Source organism: Cupressus sempervirens, chromosome 5 (assembly GCF_028749045.1).
Source record: "Cupressus sempervirens isolate cs-2001-9-10 chromosome 5, ASM2874904v1, whole genome shotgun sequence".
NCBI classification, from domain to species: Eukaryota; Viridiplantae; Streptophyta; class Pinopsida; order Cupressales; family Cupressaceae; genus Cupressus; species Cupressus sempervirens.
The window spans coordinates 654168498-654190844 of record NC_143122.1 but is presented as its reverse complement, the minus strand read 5'-3'; the positions used below and the strand labels follow the sequence as shown (position 1 = coordinate 654190844).

Genomic DNA, 22347 nt, shown 5'->3' with positions numbered 1-22347 from the left:
TCTTGTTCTCATCAAGCCTGCATGATAATAATATTACCGTCTGCACTTATGTTCTCTGACTGGGATCGCTGCACCATATATATAGCAGAGACACAATTGTGGGCAAGATTTGACTTCGTGCAACTTTGTTTGGAGCATTATCTAGATAGAAGCTTTGACAGGAGACTGGTATGATTATTATCTGCATTTCTGAACTATGTGCAGACATTTTATACTCTTTTGGTTTCTGAATCAATACAAACTGTCATAAAGTTTGCTGCTAATGGAATCCAATACTTCAAAAAATAAATTTATTATCAGGATCATGACTTCACTGCACTATTTTGGCAAATATTGCAACTATGCATCATTTATTGCATTCATGCTGTATATCTCACATATACGCTTGCTATCTGGTGAAAAACCCCTTCATATGTATTTCTGAATACAAACTCTCAATTATCAACCTCACAGAGAATCACTGAAATACCTACAAAATTTGATGAACATTCTGATTACAGTATTACCCAGTCTACAACCAGAGGTGGTTATATGTATCTTCTGATTCCAAGGATTAAGAGTCTTGCTTTCATAGTACATCATCAGCAATACAAGAAAGTGTACAGGCTATATCAGACATGATCCTCGACCTATCCTTTAGCTGTTGGCATACCGTGATGATAATTTCTCCTATAACTGTAGGATTCATCTTTGCACTATTATAAAAAATGCTAAGCACCATGACATCTTCCAGAAAACTGTGTGAAAACACGGGTCTCTGATGGCAGCCAATTCAATACATTTCTATCAAGCTCTGAACATTGGTAATGACATTTCTCATATATAGCCTTGCTTATCATTTTCCGCTCTATATAACAAAAAAAACTCTCTTCAAGACTATTATTGTTTAAATTGATTTGAAATTTTTTCGGGTTCCATCAATTCCCTCAGAATTTCAGGTTGCACAAGTTGTCGAGCTGTCAGTGATCAGGATGGGCGATTCATCAGTATCTTTTGGACAGAACTGTAAATTGTCACCAAGTACTAGTTACCACCCGCAAACAGACGAACAAACGGAGATTGTGAATGAATGGCTCGAAGGTTACCTTTGGAACTACGTTTTGGCACAATGACGAGCGTGGTTAAATGGATCCATCTGGGGAATATTGCTACAATACCACGTACCACATGTCCATCAAAATGACACCATTCAGAGCTCTGTACATGTATGAACGCCTTTCCTTTATCGACACAGTTCTGGGAGACAGCTGGGCACCAAGGGCAAGGGACTGGCTTCGAAGGATAATCTACAGAGGGCACAAAATCAACAGAAGATGTACGTCGACAGACATAGAATGAAGAGGAGTTTCAAAGTAAGGGATTTGGTCTATCTCCAGCTCCAGCCCTATCGACAATCTTCATTGAAGGAGAAAGGAAAAGAAAAACTGAAACCCTGATTCTATGGCCCATATCGTGTAACTCGTCGCATTGGGGAAGTTGCCTATGAGCTGGAACTTTCAGAGTGTAGCCGTATTCATAATGTCTTCCATGTTTCTTGTCTAAAGAAAGCTGTAGGGCCAAACGTCATAGTTGCTACCGACCTCCCACCACTCAATGAAGGCAAGCTCATATTGGAATCGGACGAGATCATCAAAGTTCGTGAGAAGACTCTGCGGAATCGCACTATGAAGGAATATTTGGTGCGTTGGAAACACTTGCCATTGGACGATGTGACATGGGAAGGTGAGCACATTCTCCAACACCTGTCATTACAATTGCTTGAGGACAAGAAAATTTTGGGATAGGAGGACTGTAATGTTCCCGTTATAAAATAAATCATTTATCAAACTTTTGTAATGGACTGATTGATTTAATATATCTCAGACCCATTTTTATTTCTGTTTCCGTAGTTTGTGTCGTCGTTAGCTATCTTTGTACACCCTCGGAAAGTTTCCCATGGGTATTTAAGCGTGGCTTGTAGGTAGTCTTTAATCATGCAATTTGGATTATTTCTTTGTACTGCGAATTCTAGTCGGGATTCTCTGTTGTTCACCATTTCGTAAGTGAAAGATCTTCCCTACTTGGCTTTTTGGTTTTCATGGGATTCGACCCTCACCCTATTCCATTTGTGTATTGCTTGGCTCAGATCTGACAAATCGGAGCATCATTTCCTATGTGGAATATTATTATTTGGTACAAGTGTGTATCTATTCAGTCTTTGATTATCTGCAAGTTATTCTTGTTTTAATATATATTGCTTGTGTTTGAGACAGCGTCGTCGAACTTCTCCATTGTCCATCATCATCTCCATTTCACCGTTCATTCTCCTGTCACTGCACAGACATACAACCTCAACTGGTCTCACCCTCTTTATATATCCATCTGACTCCCCTCTGTGCTACCGTACGAACATCACAATTCCGTACGACCGTACGGCCTACTTGCCCCCTCCCCTCACCATACTTCCATTCTCCCTACATTCATTGTACGACATCCTTGTGCCACCGTACGGCCTAGTTACTTGCCACTGTACAACATATATCCACCCACACTCCCCACTGTACAATCACAATACTGTACAACGTGCAACCATTCCCGTACGGCCATTGATAGCCACTGTATGACCAAGTGCAAGGGTCCGTATAGCCAACATTCCATCTGTACAACCCTCCTTGTATAAACAACTGGTCACATCGTACACCCCAGAACTGTACGACCTTCTGTTCCTCTGCACAAAGCGAAAGAAAAATCATTTTTTTCAGAGAAGACATTGGTAAGGATCATTAGACCATGTATTCTATTCTCACTTCGGTAGAATCATTATCTAATGGATTTTATAGTAGTTGTTCTTCGACAATTGTTTGTCTATTCCAGATTCTGCATGTCTATTTGGGCAGATACAATTATGACATGAAAAAAAAACCCTGTTGGATAGTGAGATACAGATTCGCCCATGATGAATCTTATGAGTTTTCTCCTGACATGAATCTATCTATTGGGGAAATAGGATCGATTAATCTATTCTGTAACTTGTAATAGCACTTGTGGAATTTTATGTGTTTTCCAAGTTACTATACAAACAAATATATATAGGAAATAAAGAGGCATGTCTCTTGAAGAGACATGTCCCTTTGACATATTAACTTACATTAGTTATAGTTATAACACAAGTAATATATATTCTCAATATATATATATATATATATATATATATCACTCTTAATGTAAGTTAATTATTCCATATATAATATTTGTCATATATTATATATCTCATATATATAATATAATTTATCCGACAAAATTATAACATTAACACTCCCTCTTAATGAAGAAGGATAAAACACATAGATATTATACCACAGGTAATATTTTAAAAATAATACATATAGGAAATCTTTGATCAGAAGATTTATAGAATATGATATCATGTAAGTATTTGCCTATTAGAATATCAACATATGATATTCACCAATTACTATTTGATATCATATTTGGTAACATGAGCATTGACCTATCAGAATATCAATCAAATAATATTCACCAAATACTCTGAGTAATGGCCTTTCAGAACATCAACTAAATGATATCCACCAAGTACTCAATGTGGTAATGGCCTATCAGAATATCAAGGCAAGATATACACCAAGTACCGAAAATATATCTATACAAGCAACTTGTAGATAATCAAATTAATGATATCAACCCGTCTAGTTGTTGATTTATAAGATAAAGCCTTTACATGAAACAATTTCGCAAAAATGAATCATGCTGCAAGTTATAATCATTTAGAAGTTGTCACTTCTTCATGATGTACATAGGGGACAGTCTCATACATGTATGACATAAAAAAGTTCACATGAAGTCTCCATGAATATTGTCATGTGGTGTTGTCACAACATTCACCATAAAACATATCAGAGAATAAGGTTTCTCCCTCTTAGTTTGATATCAACTTTTCTGACCTCTTAGCACAAGGTTCTCTCCGCTGAAGTATCAGACTTCCTCTGAATCTGTTATCATCCTTCTAACCTCTTGGTAGCAAGTCATGTCATGCTTCCTTAGTTCAATGGTTATCCTGATAGCATAAGGCCTTCCAATCTACATACATGAGATTTTATCCCATGAATCATAGTCCTTTAGCTATTATCGTTTCTGACTAGTGGAGAATCGATCAACAAGGTCTACTCCTTCTCAACCAAGATCATCAAAGTTTGATTTAAGCATTTTTATTTTCTGCTACCTCTCTTTCTCCAAAGTTACCTCTAATGAACTGTTAGACTCCCTCTCATAATCATAATCATCAAGGATATTTTCTTCAAGAGCCTCACATTATTCAACATAATCATCAGATGATTAATGAATCACAACTTCTTTGGAGATACTATCATAAGATTGAGTTTGTACAATATTGGTAGCATGCCTAATATTTCAATCATTTCCTGCAAGGACATCCTCAAAGACAAACGAAAAAATTAAGGCAAATGACTCTTTATATCACATATAGAAGTACAAATAAGAGAGAGACTACAAAGAGTAGATAAGTGTAATACTGACAGATGAGAAATACTTATTTGTACATGAGGGTCCAAATCCATAGAATCATAAAATGCCTCATTTTTTATTTTAGAATGAAACATCTCCCCTCTAAATTTGGTTCAAGTGGGAATGAAAAATTGCTTATTATTTTCCCCCCCAATGTAAAATTCCCACTCTTACATCGGTCGCCCATAAGATCCACTTTTGTCTTGTGTCTATAACTTGAGTAGAATTATGTTGATGTTTATTATACCAAATGTGTGTGTTCAATAGAATCCTTTTAATATACTACAAAACTTGCATTCTGATAAGCCCATCAACATGCAACTTCAACTTTCCTTCTTTAATACTTGCGACATTATTTCTTGTAACTTTGTGCTGGGAAAGTATGCATCTTCAATATCCACATAAAATGCACCATCGTTCTAATGTATGAAAACAATTATTACAAGGACCCCCTCTTTGATAAAATATTCAAATATAACTAATGGAAAGTCCATCGTCACCGATGCAATTGAGGGTCTGCAGTTGTGGCAGCTATGCCATTGACATGCTAAAGCTTACTTTCTTCTTTTAGAGTTGTGTTAACAAGAATGCTTGCACAGTTGTCAATTTATACACAAATGAGTCTTGTGTCTACCCCTCGGTTGCATCAACATCTACAGAAACCACATCTGTAGCAGTGACATTTCTGAGCAACATTGTAGTGCCTACCCTCGTTCACATTTTTCTATATAAATTGTTGCTATCATGGACGAACTCTATTAGACTAGTTTTGTGTTGATAGTTAGTAGCATTGTTTTGAGACTATCAGATATTGTGCTATGGATTCAGTTGATATGTGATGAGATTACTTAGACTCTACATTTCATATATGCATGATGATTATTACATTATTTTCAGTTATTGATGATGATTAGTTAGATGGTTATTATCACATGTGTTTCTTATGGATACTTACTCCATACTTGCATGTGTATGGTGTGCGTGTTTGTTCTCTTATTGTGTGGCGTTTTTTATGTGGTTAAGAAAGGGAGTCGTAGTCACCTGCTAGTCGGGATCTACACGATGCACCACTTCCTGCCATTGCTTGTTTAGCTTAGCATATATATATATATATTGTATGTACATGCATGGATTTTATGCAGGTTGCAAGTACCGGGTATCGACTTCCCTGAATTGCTAGGATGAGCGTACCCTATCGCACTATCTCAATGGTAAGAGAGGAGAGATAAATTATCAAGTCCAAATCCTAAACCCTTAAATCATTTGTCCTAGAAAGGTAGGACAAGTATCTGAGATATTTTACCTTCCGAATGTGTAGGATGACATAATTCATGATTTTAATCCTTTAGATTGATTTTGTATGGATTGTTCTATGATGGGTTTTCATATTTTATCTTGGAAGTCTATGGTGAATTTTGTCTTAAATTAAAAGATTTAATTAATAATTTAATTATTTTGGAAAAATTAATATAATGTCATGATATTTTGATATTTTGATTTTAATTAATTAAATGGGGAATTAATTGAGAAAGAGAATTAAATAAAAGAAATTAAAATTAATAATAATGATAAAAATAATAATAAAATAATAAATAAATAATAATAATAGAAAAGATAAAAGAATTAAAATAAAAGTTATAAGTCACCTAGGAGTAAGTGCCTCTCTTGATTGCACATATGTCAACAACACAGGAGTTAGCGCACAAATTAAGCACATGGTGTCTACAACCTTGTGACTCGTCTAGAAGGTTGGAAAAGACTCGTGCTTAGTTGTCAACATCTTCTGATTTTTTCTAAAAACATTCTAGGTGCTTCCTGAGAGTTCTTTATATTCAGGCACTCCTAGAAGCTCGGGGAGCGTGTTTGGAGGACTCGGGAATGTTGGAGAAGGAAGGAGCTTGCTCTGCAGAATTCTGAGGAGAAGTGATTTAGCATCAGTGTCCAGGTAGACACTTGTGATTTTGGCTTATGATATTTCGCTTCTTGCACTTTCTGTCTTCTTCGTGTCTTCTGAATGCTTTCTGAGGATTTTCATATCTTGGTTGTAAGCATTTTGTCATGAGTAGTTAAATTCTATATAAGAAATTTTCATATGTGTAGATCTGAGGAAACTATGGGGCTAGGGTTTCAGATGCATATGGACAAACCTATTTAAAAGAATTAATGGGTAAATTTAGAGAACAATTACTTTTTAGGAGAAATTCCTAATTCATTGAATTGGAGAGCCCTTTTTGTTTAAAGCTAAGTATATGTTCTCTTTAAATATATATAAAATTTGCATACATATATGTATATATACATATATATATATATATATATGTTTATAAAAGATGCAGTCATCCCTGATAGCAAATTGCGTGTATATATATACATATGTTTATTTAAAAATGCTGTTTTTAATAAAACACGACAGTGGAAAAACGTTTAATGAAATCTTTTATTAAAAAAAAAAATATAAATTGCATTTGGGGCTGAACGTTTATTATAAACGTTTTAGAAGAAAAATTTAAATGAATTTTGGGGGGACGAACCCGTGCTCCGTACCCACTATCTTGCAGGGTACCTACCGTCGCAGGTACTGCGACAATAGAGGGTACAATGTATCCGCTGTCGCTGCAGGCCCTGCGACCATAGGGTACTTGCGTACCGCGACAACGGTTTTATGAATGTATAATATGTTTGTTTTTTTTAACTTTTTTTATTGATATATGTGATTTCGACTTAATGTTATATTGATATTAAAGTTATTAAATATTGATTATTATATATTATTAAATATTAATTATTATTATATAATATTAATTATTATATATAAATATATATATATATATATATTATAAATAGAATTTTATTAATAGATTATTTCTTTAATAATTAATCATTTTATAATATTTTAGTTTAATAATATAAATCCAATTTAATCGGTTTTAGAATGAAGGATAGTTTATGAGGATGAATTGTACTTGTTTACATTGAATTTTCCATATGTCCTATTGGAACACGATGGGGGGGTCTTTTTCAAATATTGTATATACTCTTAGTAACATCTTAAAATATAGATTAATGGGTAATGGGGAGAATACTTTTATCTATCAAACAAATACATGGGTTAGGTAAAAATGTACAAATTTCTCCACTCGATTCTTAAATTTGAAAACAAAAACTGAGACCTCCACACTTTATTCGACTATGTAATTTTAGCGAACCAAAAACATGTGCTTGCATTTTGTGTTTTCTTTATGCTTCTTGTTTTGGGTTTTTGGGTTGGCTAGATTGTTGACCAGTTATAGGATGTCTACCAGAGGCTCGGTGGTTATGATTGTGATGTCATGATGATGTCTTTTGATCTCGATCTTTTTAAACCCAACCATGGTTATGTGATGACATGCTCTATGGTGTGTGTGTGGTTTACTGATTGATATTGTTTCCAGCCTTCTTGTGTAAGTTGTGACATGTAACCATTTATGAGTATCGATCAGTTGTATTTGGATTACTTTCCGGTCACCTTGATGGGTTTGAATTGTTTATCTGATCTTGATGATGTTATGTTGTGACATGTTTGATTCAACCATTTTTGGAGTCTTTGATCAGTATTACTCTGAGATACTTTTTGGTTGCTTGTTGAGAACCAATGGATATTGTGATTATCATTGATATTTTCAGTTGCCAATAGAGAACTGTTGCCGTCATGACTATCTATGGATGCTTTTCAGTTGCTCATGGAGATTTGATGCTCTTTTGTGAATTATCTTTTGGTATTTTTCCAGTCGCTTGTATAGGACTGTGGTGATTTTTTGATTTATGATTCCATGAGCCTAGGGTAGGTTATCTACTTGTAGTGTCGGGAAGTGGCTTGCAATGGGGGCCAGGGCCTTAAGTGGCTGCCAAGGTAACTCATTGTAAGTTGTTTTAATAAGTGAAAACATTACACTTAATACTGACTTAATGAACCTAATAAGATAATTGTTTGTTCTCGCCCATGCCTCGAGTGCTAGTACAGACTAGGATGGGAGTAGAGAGAACGCTTGGTTGCGACCTTGCATTCCGTAGTATGCCTCGTCTGTATGAGAGGATACTAGTGGCTGCAGAAGGATCACTAGGGGGCCGGGGTCTATTGAGAGACTACCAGGGTAACTCTAGTGTGATTCATGCAATGACACTTTCCCGCTTGCATAGTAGGTTTCCTACATGTTTTTGTTGTGCCTCTGGGATTAGATGTCAGTTTGTGATTGGAACCTTTGAGTTAGTATACTTTTAGGATTCCTGGACTTGAAGAGTATTTATGCTATGTGATTTGATAACCTGTTTGGGACTTGAGATTATCTCCTCAGCGCGGTGGGAGTGGACCATTTAGGTTCTACGCGGTCGGGTGGTAGTGCTTCTTCACTTTTACCATATGAGATCCGTCTGAGACACCGTGGTTGATACATTCTTTGGTTATGATGGTGGACACGTATCCTTATATTGATGATTTGCATCTGTTAGATGATGTTATCTTATGCTTTATCTTGCATGTTAGATTTCTTTCTACATTTGATGTAGTATGATTTAGGAGTGACATCCCTACTATGTTAATACCGATGATCACTTCGGTGATTTGGGATGTTACGCACAGAGGGATGGCTAGGGCCCACAATGGTCTAATGATGCTATTTACGGTTGGGAGGAATCATGCACTTAGCCAATTATGTTTGATGATATATGGTTATCTCTTATGATGGATGTTTCTATCTTCTATGATGATGTATCATGTATGGTATTTGGTTTCATTTACCTTGTTGCATCATGGGTTAGAATAGGATGATGATGTATTTTATTTCATATATGTATATTCTTTTAAGCCTTTCATACCCTGTGACATGTACAGTGGATGATTGAGCATTCTGAAATGTAATTTACTAAAGGGACATTTGGAACAAAGTATATTGTTTAAGAAAGTTGGATTTATTATTATTATTCCATGAGGATGTGATGTTAGATGGAATCATTAATAGTTAATTTAGATGTGATTCAACGTTAAGGGATCCTTGAAGAATGTAACTTTTTATGTAAGTTTATGTTTACTTTCACTTGAATTGTTGTTATTACTACCGCTATCATGTGTGTGATGTAGATGGTTTAACTTTTACGTTTTTAAAAAAAAAATGCTACCAAACTTGGTGAAACTTTAGGTTAATTCTTTGGATCCCTTGGCGGGGTGTTACAAACATGAATCTTTTACCAAAGAGGGACCTGTAACATCTTTAGATATTGGAGAAGTAACTCCAGGGACAAAGATTGTTGCTTGCTCCTTGGCTTTGAGCTGCATCCATTTTCTCTGGCATAGTCCACTTTGACTATTTTGTAACCTTGTTATATTAATAATATCGTCCATCTAGTCACAAAATCTTCCTTAGTAAATGTCAAATATTTTGGGCTCAATTAAATATGTACATTATCCAGTCTCCCATCTATCTGCATATACAACGTCAAGCATCCTGAATGGTTCAATTAAACTTGAAGCCCTACATCAATGGATTTGCTTCACAAGAAATATTATTGCTACCAGCTGTCGCAACTAATTCTCCTTTGCTTCATTGTGGGAATGATTACTTGTTGTCATTCTGTATTTGTCATTTTGAATGACTCAAAGTATGAACAATCCTAATGTCCTATCAACATTAAAACGAAATCCTTTATGTGAGATGGTATTTGACGCATCAGTTCTTAACCCTTGACTCAGATGTGGTCGAGAGTTCTGAATATAATATTAAATTTACTTTGCTTCAAGCTAGTTGATCCTCTGAATGTAGATTAACTCACTCCAGTGAAGATGCCGCAGGCCCGCATATTATCTTCCTCCATAATCTACGCTAAAGGTGAGAATCATATCTGTTGATTGTGCGTGATGTTTTTCTTATCTCCACTGACTAGAATATTTAATAATGCCACCATGTATATTTCCCAATACTAATCAACAATGTTGATTAATCGCTGCATGATATCAGCAGATGGAATTCTGTTTCACAAAAGTCATCATTTTGTATGTTATCACAAACCACGGCTTAGACTCATGTTTTCCTTTTTTGCTTGACTAATTCTGTGCATCTAATTTAGCAGGGCGACTTCCAGAAGATAGTTGTATATTCAACTTGCAACTCCAAAGGGTCAAACTGAATCCCGTGTCTCAGAATTTCCTAGCAGCCACCTGGTAACTTAATAATTTCCATGCCAAACTCTTCACATTGGACCTGATCTGCTGAAACTAAATAGAATTATGTTCACCTTCAGTCTGAGCAATCACCATTCCACTAATGACAACAGATGAATTCTGGAAGTGTAGTGCGGCTATCATGTCTGTAGATGCCTATAAATAATAACTCTCCAATCCACAACTCTTTAACGAATCTGCAAACAATTCTCTTCCACAACAAATTTCTGGTGTATTGGGGATATGTCCCAATGCTTAGACTTGAAGATTTATGTCCTCCAGCCACAACCTTCTACAAATGGCCATAGAACAGAAGTGATATATATATATATATATATATATATATACAGAAGTGATAATCCAATAGAACAGAATTTGTTTCACACTGCAAGCCATAATACCAAATATTATAAAGCCACGATAACATAGAATGAATATAGAGCCACATTGTGAAACAGCATTCACAGTTTTACTTATGACTCGCCTTTTATTTCATTATCTCAGTATTCGATAATCAACCAGTTTCCTCCATGCATCAGACTCCTCCATACGTACAGATTCAGATTTGAACTTTCATCAAATCACAGAATAGAAACTTCAATCTTCTGTCTGACATATGGCTGTAGGAGTGTTTGGCTTTGTGAATAGAAAAGATGCAAAGAAGTGTTCGACATTCTTCTGCAATTTGTTGTGGGATTTTGACTCCTACAATAACTTTAAGTCCCACTTACAATATATAAGAGAATCCCAATAAAAAAGAAGTCTGTGAAGAAATAAGAAGCCAAACAAAATAATGTAGGTGTCTACCAACACAGAGTGATAGGAATGAATTACTGACAAACAAGAAAGTCTGAAACCAACACATTGATAATTCCCCCTTTTAGTAATATACCATCTCTATTATCTCTGAGGTGGTCACTTCTTAGTACTGCTCAGGATATGATGAAGACTGATCTGCAAATTCACGATCAAATGCAGATAACCCCATCAATGTGGATCTGCCTGTGAAAATTACTCCAGTACTGTCACCTGTTCTGATATGGAATTTGTTTCTCTTTTCCTACTATCTGCATATTACAAAGATACTTATCAAGATTGTTCAATCTTCAACATGTTTATTGAGATCTCGCTCGAAGGATTTTGCTCCGATAACCTGCTCTGATATCATGTTAGGGAAATAGGATCGATTAATCTATTCTGTAACTTGTAATAGCACTTGTGGAATTTTATGTGTTTTCCAAATTACTATACAAACAAATATATATAGGAAATAAAGAGGCATGTCTCTTGAAGAGACATGTCCCTTTGACATATTAACTTACATTAGTTATAGTTATAACACAAGTAATATATATCTTCAATATATTATAATAGTTTTATAACAATATATATATATATATATATATCACTCTTAATATAAGTTAATTATTCCATATATAATATTTGTCATATATTATATATCTCATATATATAATATAATTTATCCGACAGAATTATAACATTAACACTATCAGCCCCCGAAATCACGTAAAATCCTCGCCAAAACTTCCAGCCAAGCAATATAATATTTCCTTTCTCCTATGCACAGTGAGATGTATTTTTGTTTTAACATTCATTTCTTTACCCAACTCTTTGCTCCAAAAATACTGCTGCAAACATTAATCTTCAAACTATATGTTTCAGAAATAATAACCACGCAATAGGAATAAACTCATTTATTGTTCTGCAAGGTCTTCTTTAAAATTATTAAATTAAAATATAATATAGAAGTCTCACAATTTCACACTGTAATTTTGTTTCTGGAAAGAAACTTCTGATTAAAATTCTGTAAAAATTCTTATTTTTGCTCAACTCTATAGGATGGCAAGATCGAAGCTCTGATACCTTTTGCAATGTCCTCTATCAAGACATTAATTTAATAATTGATTGGAACTGTCTGTAAACTGGTTTAATCTATATTTCTTCCATATTAATCCAGATCTGAATCATCGATTTCACAATGCTAATATTATATATATTGTTTTCCATCTTAGAGTCATGTCCTTTCATAAAAATAATTGTATTATATTAATAATAATATAATTATATTAATTATAAATTAGTAACATGACATATATTATTTCAATAATAAAATAAGTTATATTTAGCATATTAATAATTTTACTTTTAATACCTTTTGCATAATATATTTACTATATATCATTAAAAATCTATTTAATTCTCATATTGTAAAAGTGATACATTATGCAATATTTAGTATGATTATAATATATCATAACTATATTATTAGTTATATCATTATTATTTTATTTATTTATTAATTTTCTATATTTTATTTGACGGTGATATCACAAAAAAATTGCACATACCTACTTACCCGTTTATAATAGTGAGCCCTGCCTGAACCCATACTAGCAACTTAAGATATAAGTACATTTTTTAATTTGAGGCCCATAGATCCGAATTAAATTTCAAATGAGGAGGGAGTCAAAGTAGGTTGCTGGTCTATGCTATTACTAAATTGAGATGCTACCTAAGATAAGTATAGGCCAGAGCTCCTGTAATATGAATCTCTTATATGATGTGGATTCTTCTTTCTGAAATTTTAGCCAATGCCTGCAAGTTAATATGCCAACAGAAAATTTACTTTTGATGAATCTTCGTTCTGTTTTGGTTAGTTTTTCAATGTGTACATAGACATACCTAGTAGCTAATGTGCTATCGTAGCATTTGCTTTTGATGATTGTCCCTCTGATGTGGGTGTGTTTTTGCATGGTCTCAGAATTCATATACTTTCCAGTTTCCTGTGAAAGTACATGTCATTTTCACTAAATTTTGGAGCTTAAATATACTACTAATGTTATTGTTTGGATTCGTTAATTACTGTTAGTTAAATATTGTAATTGCAGAGCCACTAAATAAATTAAAAAATTTAATCAATGACTGAAGAATATCTTGGAAGTTTTTCTATTCTTTTTGTTGTGTGAAAAGTGCAAGTAGGGCTTCTTGTTTGAATGAAGCATAAGAGCGGAATATGATGGCAATACTTACAGTTGGAGTCTATTTTAATGTATAATTCATTGTGCATGTAAGTATCATAGCAATGCTGATAATTTGATGATCCTTACTTTGTTGTGTAGGTGGAGAGACCTTGTTCCTATTCTGATCCAGTATGTAAGGATTCGACAGAAAGCTGGCAGCCCTGTTCTTTGGGTGGCTCACAATAACAGAAAATTTGATGCACGCTTTATTGCACAAGAGTGTCATCACTGTTCATTGCAGCTGCCTTCTGATTGGCTTTTTGTAGACACACTTCCCCTTGCTCGTGAAGCAATGAAGTTGAATGGTAGGTGAAGTTTCTAGTTTTGTGTAAGATCTTTTAGAGACATTATTTAAGAACATTAAATAATGATGAAAGATTTCTGTCTATCTGTTCCTTTGTTTCTGTAGGCAGCTTTGTTTAAAGAGTAGAGTTCACTTAACTTTTCAATGGATACTATTACAATAAGAAATGACTTGCATTTTCTCACGGCCCTCTTTTCATTATTCTTTTGAGTGATGGGGTTATTGGTAATGTCTCCAATTCTTTGACCTAGGCACCCTTTGGTCGGTCACAGTTTAAATCGAGAATAGCCTGCCTGCAGACAAGGTGACATTTTTGCCACAGAAGCTTCATCTTTTCTGCAAGCTTAATTCTCTGAAACTTTTAGTATTGACAATCTCTCGCACTTTGTGTATGGGTAATATTTTGGAAACAATATTTGAGTCTTAATATTTTCTCTGACAAAGATTGCTTAGATCTTTCCTTCATTACTACTGTAATATTCTACAAATTGTCACTCTCTGAGGATATTACTGCTATTATTCTGAATTCTGTGATGACCCCTAGTAGGGCCTACCTTAACTTATTCTAAATTCTTTAAATTAGGTTTCAAATTGGCCTTGTGATAGACCTTTTGTGATGTTCTTTACTAAGAGAATGCCAATTCCCAATGATTAATATACCACATTAGACATTTAAGGTGGATTACATTAAATACTTTCACAAATTCATAATACATACTTCAGTTCTGACTCCTTACTTCACTCCTAATCACTGACCTTAGAAAGAAATGGTAGATTTACTGCGCAGGGACGCTTGACAGTCTGTAAGCGGGCTTCATGCAGTCGAAATATTCAGCCTCTTCCTACACACACTCCCTATCCCCTTAATAGAAATTAGTGAGTTGTTAAGGAATTGGCCAAAATATATATTAATATTTTGTATTACAAAAACATATATAACACAACTAATATATATATATATATCCAAGGGAAGTTATATTATTTGCTTATATTGCTATAGTAATATCAGAGATAATGGGAGTATATGTTGAATTATTTCATATATATGTGTGTGTGTGTGTGTGTGTGTGTGATATAATATATCTAATTATAAGAATGATCGACACCATATATATTTTCCAATATTATATATATGATGAAGTAAAATATATATAATTTGATTTAACATATGTGTTAGATTATTATTTTTATTGTAAACAGTCAAATCCTTATGAATTATATTTAATAAATAAAGTTACAAAATCTTTATTCAAACGAGCACTGGTAGGAAAGAGTGGAGAAGAAAACCTCCAGTCTAGCCTAGGAGTTAAGTCCTATACAAAATACAATTTAAAAAGGTGCATACCCCAGTTTTGGGACTATTCAAAGGACATTTCTTTCTTTACTTAAATACCCACCTTACGCTCTTTACTCTGGTACTATCTAGTTTAAGTAATACACATTTTTGAGTTCTAGCTTTAGACATTCCTTTCCTTCTACTTAATGATTTGGTTAGAGGCGTGACCTGATCTTGTTACTCCTTGTTATACAGGCTGTCTTTTGATATAAGCTTCCTCCCAGTCTTCCTGCATCTTATGAAAACTTCAAGCTCAGTCCTTAAAATCATTAGGTTAAACATAATTATAGACAAACTTACTATTTAGAATTATTATGCATTATCATTTATATTTCTTTCATCTTTAATATTTCCTTTGTTTCTGATTTACTATAATGATATGCACACTAAAGTCTGCAAAGGTGACCATTCAATGTTTGATGTTCATTTTCATTAGTTCATTAGGGTAACAACAATTTATGTTAAATACTGTTATTTCATTATTTTCCGATTTTAACAATGAGAGTGAAATTTTAAGGTTACTTGGCCTGAAAATGCAGAGTATATTTACTATATCTCACCCATAACTGGTTTATAGAGTCTTTTTAGTTAGTCTATAATGCTAAAGAAATGCTTAGCTTCTGATTTTTGAGCTTTTATTGAACTAAAAAGAAAGGCTTACTATCAGATTTATGACAAAACAAAACAGTGTTCCTAGACAGTCATCCTTATAAGATAGAGAGCACTCGATCTTTTCAATCATATTACTTTCTTGATTCTTTCAGTCTCCTTTACATTAATACTAGTAAAATATTGATCAAGTGTCGGGCAAAATTTGGGGAGAAGTTGAGTCCTTTTCATCAATTCCTTCATCCCTGTCTTGAATTGGCAATTCGAGCATACTAGTGTCTAGTATGGACTTACCATCCCAAACTTCTATCTCCTCTTCTGCCAATTATAATCCCATCCAATTATTACAGTTAGTTGGTCATGTATGGAAAAAGATTAAAAAAAAAGGCAAGATTTTTCCTTATATCCGGGAACCAGCTAATCAGTCTATTGGCATCGAGAGATGACACAAGATTATAATGGGATGAGTTGTCGTTGATCAATAGGGACATCATAATGGAACGGTTTGCAAATATAGATATCGTTTCTAATACATGCTACCACTCTGTCGATATTTCCAATATATTCATGTTTGAATAGCCATTTACATAAGGTCAAGATACTCAATTTATCAGTCTCTAAAAGGCATGCCATAGCTAAAAACATAGACGATACGTCATTAAGTACTCTATACCAATATGTGTTACTAACAAATTCTTTGCCTAAGATTCTATAGACTACTCTTTTAATCAGGAAATGAGAGTTCTGCAATAATATCGAAAGATGATAATCAGAAATGGGTTCATCGAAGGCAATTTGTGAGGAAGGTCCCTTCAACTTGACGATGGAATTCATTTTAGGAACCTTTGCAAAGATTGTGACTCAATCCAATTTAAATAGATTCCACTCTAATGGGACAGGAAACTAAATGGACATAGGCACCTAAACATTAGGCCAAGGAATGTCAAAGGACATAATTTTGGGATCGCAATAAAGAGAGCCACGTTTTCAAACATTAATGATCAGGAAACTAAAGGGACAGGGATCAAACTATTATGATTCTTATTAGTAAATAAAGCCAAATAAAATTCCTATACCAAAGGGACAAAAAAAAGGGGGAAAGCAAAACCACCAAGTGAAATGACTCTAAACACCTAGAAAAGAGAAAAAAAAACTAAAGGATAATAGAATAGCTAATACTGATGAGAAATCCTTTGACTCGGTTGCCAATCTCCACACCAGGATGAACGACTATCAACATTCAAACTCCTAAATCATAAAGAAAATAGAAAAAGGATGAATGAGGAAACTCACTGCAAAGGGATTCTGAGATAACAAAACCTAAGATCATCTTGAAACTTAATAAGATTTTAATAGAGAACCATTGGCTTAAATTAAACCAAAATTGTTTATTAACACAATAAAAGAATATAATCCATCTAACCTCACACCAAATAATCTATCAAATAGCCAAATTACTAATTAGTCATGGGGCAAATTGATGATCGAAGAAAAATCTAACTAAAGGAACCAAAGAAAACAAATAAAGCAAATACCAATTATCCATAAATAGAGATAACAATAGCTAATACAATCCATTAGATATCTTTATAAATTTTTTAAATATTGTTGGGCAACGCCGAGAAAAAGCCCATAAAAAAGGACCTACCAAACCAACAAGGGCACCACACTAGGATGACCCTCAAACATAGATACGAGACAAGAAAAAATAGAAGACCTAGAATACCACAAGATTTGAGCAAGGACCAAAAAGGGAACACAAAACAGTACCCTACTAAGGTATGCCAAACACGAGAGACTAGACCAACTAACATACTAGAGAAATATAGAAACATGATGAAAACAAACATAACAACCAGACGCATAAGCGACAGAGAGAGGGAAAAAACTGACCCAGAATGTTCAGGACTGGTCTTCGATTTTCCAAAAATCCATGATAAGATCTTGCACTTCCTCTATATCAAACTCCTTTGACTCCGGAGACCAAACAAAGATAGTCTTCTCCCAGTTGGATTTATTAAAACTTGGAAGAGAGAAGTCCAATTTGCTTAAATCAGAAAAGTCAATCCCTGGCTCAATAAAAGAGTTGAAGGCTCTGAGATAATTAAGGAACCGGTCCTTACTTTGGTCTTCCCCAATAGCCCTCCATCTAAGCAGAAATGTTATGCTTGCCTTCATCTTCAACTATTCCTTATTGAATAGATTGTGATCCCTTATATGTAAAATGGGATGCCTAGACACAATTGGGTGAACAAAACTCCCTGGAGGGTGAGACATGTAATCTTCAGCATATGGGACTTTTAGATTTCTGTTGATAGTAAGAACCGCATGCTCCAATCCCTCCAACCAGGTTGGGTCAAACAAATTGTAACATAATTGAAGGATATCCCATTGATCAACCTAAGCTTTAGCCATGCATGCTATGAACGATCCTAGAATCGAACTATTAGTACGGCAAGTGCAATCATAGTTAAAAACCTTTTTCCCTTAAAGCTTTGTTAGTAGCCATCCTAGTCATATCATCAACAAAATTGAGAAGTTTGTTCCATCAGTTTGGCTTTCACAAAGCCCCAAAATGCCATAGTTCTAACTTCAAATGTATGGAACAGATTGATAGTAGACTCCATTCTAAGGCCATGCTGCTGAAATCTCAAAAAATACTTGGCGCTAATATTGCACAGAGTTGCTAGATGTTAAGTTATGGGTTAGAGGCCTCATTACTCGACTACATGTAGTTGCACTCTAGAAACGCCTAGATTAAACTAGAAAGTGTTGATATAATTTTTTGAACTAGAATCCTTGCTTATTAAGCTATGAGTGGCAAATAGGGGAAAAAATTATGTACTTGGTGGAGGAAGGAGGCAATAACATTTAATTATTGATCGTTTTATATGCTGGTGTAGCTCCCCTAATTAATATGTTCATAGTTCCTAGATTCTTACCAAAAATTATAACAATTCCTACCTTCAGTTTAGGGATACTTATTAGGCAGGAGTAATAATATTAACAAACTTTAGCTTAGGACTACCCATCCCTCAACCTTGGAAAATGTATTAAAATTTTATATTTATAATTTTTTGGTAGAAGGAACGTTTTTATAATGTTTAGTTTTTCCTTCTTTACTTCTCTCTTACTTTTTCATATTTGAAGTTGACTACTTATTAAAGTGTATTCAGCCAATGTTATTAGTGCATTTTGTTGATTATAGTCAAGTCCCAGATCTCAAAGGAAAAGTCCAAATTAGTTTGGGAAAAAGAAGATACAGTTCAATGAGTTGTAATGTAAGCTTAAGTCGTAGTTGATTAGGAGATAATGTTAGAAACTGTGATAGATAGGAAAAAACTCAACCGAGATACCGATACTAAGGGTCCTGTAATATGATATCCTTGCCATCCACTCCTTTATTAGCTAGTTGGTCCGCTACTTTATTCCCCTCTGAGTATATGTGTTGGATTCTAATTTCTTCAAACTTGTCTATAAGAGTCAAAACTGTTTCTAGTTTAGTGTTAATGATCTAGTTAGGGGTAATTCATTTTCTTAATGCATTCAAAATAATCTGAGAATCTCCTTCGATAACTAGTTTCTTTACGACCCATTCTAAACTTAGTTTAAGATTTTCCTTAAGAGCTTCTAGTTCCACTATGTTGTTTGAAGTAATACCTATTGGTTTTGCCCGCTTTACAATCCAATTTCTAGTATCCGAGCATATGATACATCCTATTCTTGCCTTGCCTGTGTTACCTCTGCTTTGTCAAAGTTTTCTCCATCCTATTGGGGACGGTTCCCATTTATAGCCCTTTCATGCTTGTAGGTTTTTCTTTGTGTACACTAATGGAGGATTTATGAGATTGATCCAATTTCTTCGCTTCTCTGCGTCCCAATCTGAGAATGCCCCTTCTTCTTTGGCTGTTGTTCTTAAATTATTGTTCATTACTTCTGATATGCATGCTTCTATTTTGTTAAGGAAGGGATATCCATGGTCAAATTATTGAAAATTCTCCTATTCCTTTCCTTTCATATTTCCCATAGTAAAATAGAGAGTGAAATATTCCATAATTTACTATATGCTTTTTTAATTCCACCATTAGGCCAACTATTTAGGTGGTTCTCAAGATTTTCGAGAAAGGGAGATTACCAATTTAATTTCTGAATAAGCCAATCCCAACATTTCTTGGTATATAAACATTGGAAAAGTAAATGCTCTATAGACTCTGAGTTGTCTTTACATAATGTGTATCTAGAAGGACCCTCAAATCCCAGTTTTGTAAATCTATCTGCAGTCAATAACCTCTTCTGTATTGCAGCTCATAAAAATATCCTTCTTTAGGTAGGCATGCTAGATCCCAACACAGGTTAAGGGGTATATTAGTTTCCTCCCATTTTTGTGAGTTATTAATGAGATCATAGCCTTTCTTAACACTATATTTCCCATCCTTTGATGGTCCCCATATCAGCTTATCTTGTCTATCTTTATGGGTGACTTGTCTTTGACTAAGAAAATTTGTGAACACCTCCTTTTTTGTGGGAGAGAGACTAGTTTCGTCTAGGGATTTCCATCCCCATAATTCCTCCCCATTCTCCTTTTTGATATGTTTGTAATTGTATACCTGTTGCCTCCAAAGTTTAGTTAATGTATTTTTAATGTTTCCTAGTAAATTGAAGCTATATGGGGAAGGAAGACCATTACAACAATCTTCCTAAAATAATGCTTCTTCCCCTTTCCAGTATCCCATGTGACATTGTTGCTGATAATAGAGTGACATTTTAACATGAAATTCTAGGTATTTGACCCATTTGGGGGATGCTTGGTTCTAAATAGAGGTAATGGATCTGCTTCATTCAAATATTTGTGATAAATGATTTTTGCCCATTTACTGTCTTTTTCCTGGAACATACGCCACATTAACTTTGCTCCTAAAGCTTTTTTTGCCAACTTAAATTTTTTATTCCTAATCCTCCTAGCTCTATGGGTCTACATATATTTTCCTATTTGATTAAGACTAATTTCTTTTTTTCATCTATACCTTTCCAGAAATTTTTGTAAAGTATGCTCTCTAATTTTATATTAATAACTTTAGGCAAAGGACGACATGACAACTGATATATAGGATGGCTGAAAGTACAACTTTAATTTTCGTAGTTCTACCTATCTTGGTTAACCATTTCGCTTTCCAGTTTCATATTTGATTGTCGTTTCTTTCCAAAATCAGATCCCATGTTTTAGAATTTTTTGTTCGTTTTTCTAGATGAATACCTAAATACTTGCATGGAAATAAACCTTTCCTATATCCCATGATATTGCAAATATCGATTTCCAATGCTGGTTTTGTATTAATGAAGAAGATTTTGGATTTTTCACCGTTTACCTTTTTCCCTAATGCTTCTGTATATTCATTTATAATTTTCTTAAAGCTTTGCGCTTTTTCTATTGAGCTTTTCCTAGGTAGAATTGTGTCATGTGGAAATTGTTGATGAATTATGTTCGAAATGTCTTCCGTTACCATTATTCCTTTAATTTTTCCTTCTTCCTGAGAATTTTTTTATAGCTCTTCCGAAGGCTTCCGTCATAATAATAAATAAGAAAGGCGAATAGGGTCTCCTTGTCTAATTCCTCTTGAGATATTAAAGAAACCTTTTGGAGTTCTATTTTCAAGAGTGATATTTTGCGTGTGGCTATGCAATTAAAGATGAGGTTTACCCATTGATGTGAGAATCCAAATGCTTTTACAACATTACATAAAAATCTTCAATCCACCATATCATATGCCTTTTGAATATCTAACTTCACGAGCATACATGCTACTTTATTGCTTTGAGCTGAATGGATGGTTTATTTGGTTAATGATAATTGCATCTAAAATAGATCTTCCAAAGACCAAATCACTCTGGTCTTTTGATTTAAGTTTTGGAAGGACACGTTTCAATTTGAGTGCTAATGCTTTTGATAAAATTTTATAAATGGTATTACACAACGCTATTCATCTAAAATGACTAAGTTCATCATAATCTGTTTTTTTGCGGATGAGAGTTAAGAAGGTATGGTTGATTTATGATAACAATAGTCCAGCATTTCTTGTTGCTTCTATTGACTCCCATAGATCCTCCTCAATTATATCCCAGCACTTTTGAAAACAAAAAGCTTGAAAGCCATCTAGACTCAGCAATTTGTCCGGATTCATCTTAAATAAAGCTATTTTGACTTCTTCTAATGAAAAAGGTTTATTTAACATTTTATTGTCTTCATCTATGATAAGATTAGGGATAGCATTAAGCATTTTCCTTTGTGCTGTCCAATTGGAGCAATCAAAATTATTTAAGATTTTTTAATAAAACTCCACCATAATTT

The 22347-nt window shown here is 34.1% G+C and overlaps 1 protein-coding gene across 2 annotated transcripts in view; it reads left to right on the top strand.

The window, feature by feature from the left end:
- DPD1 (Polynucleotidyl transferase, ribonuclease H-like superfamily protein) overlaps positions 1 to 22347 on the top strand; it is a 96510-nt gene that overhangs the window by 58171 nt on the left and 15992 nt on the right. Inside the window, exons 3-4 of one of the 2 annotated variants that reach the window (XM_089832228.1) lie at positions 13852 to 14057; positions 14308 to 14360. In XM_089832228.1, coding sequence (XP_089688354.1) covers positions 13852 to 14057; positions 14308 to 14333 — 232 coding nt within the window. In that variant the 3' untranslated portion in view covers positions 14334 to 14360. The remainder of the gene's footprint in view (positions 1 to 13851; positions 14058 to 14307; positions 14361 to 22347) is intronic. The other variant, XM_089832226.1, reaches the window with a different exon arrangement.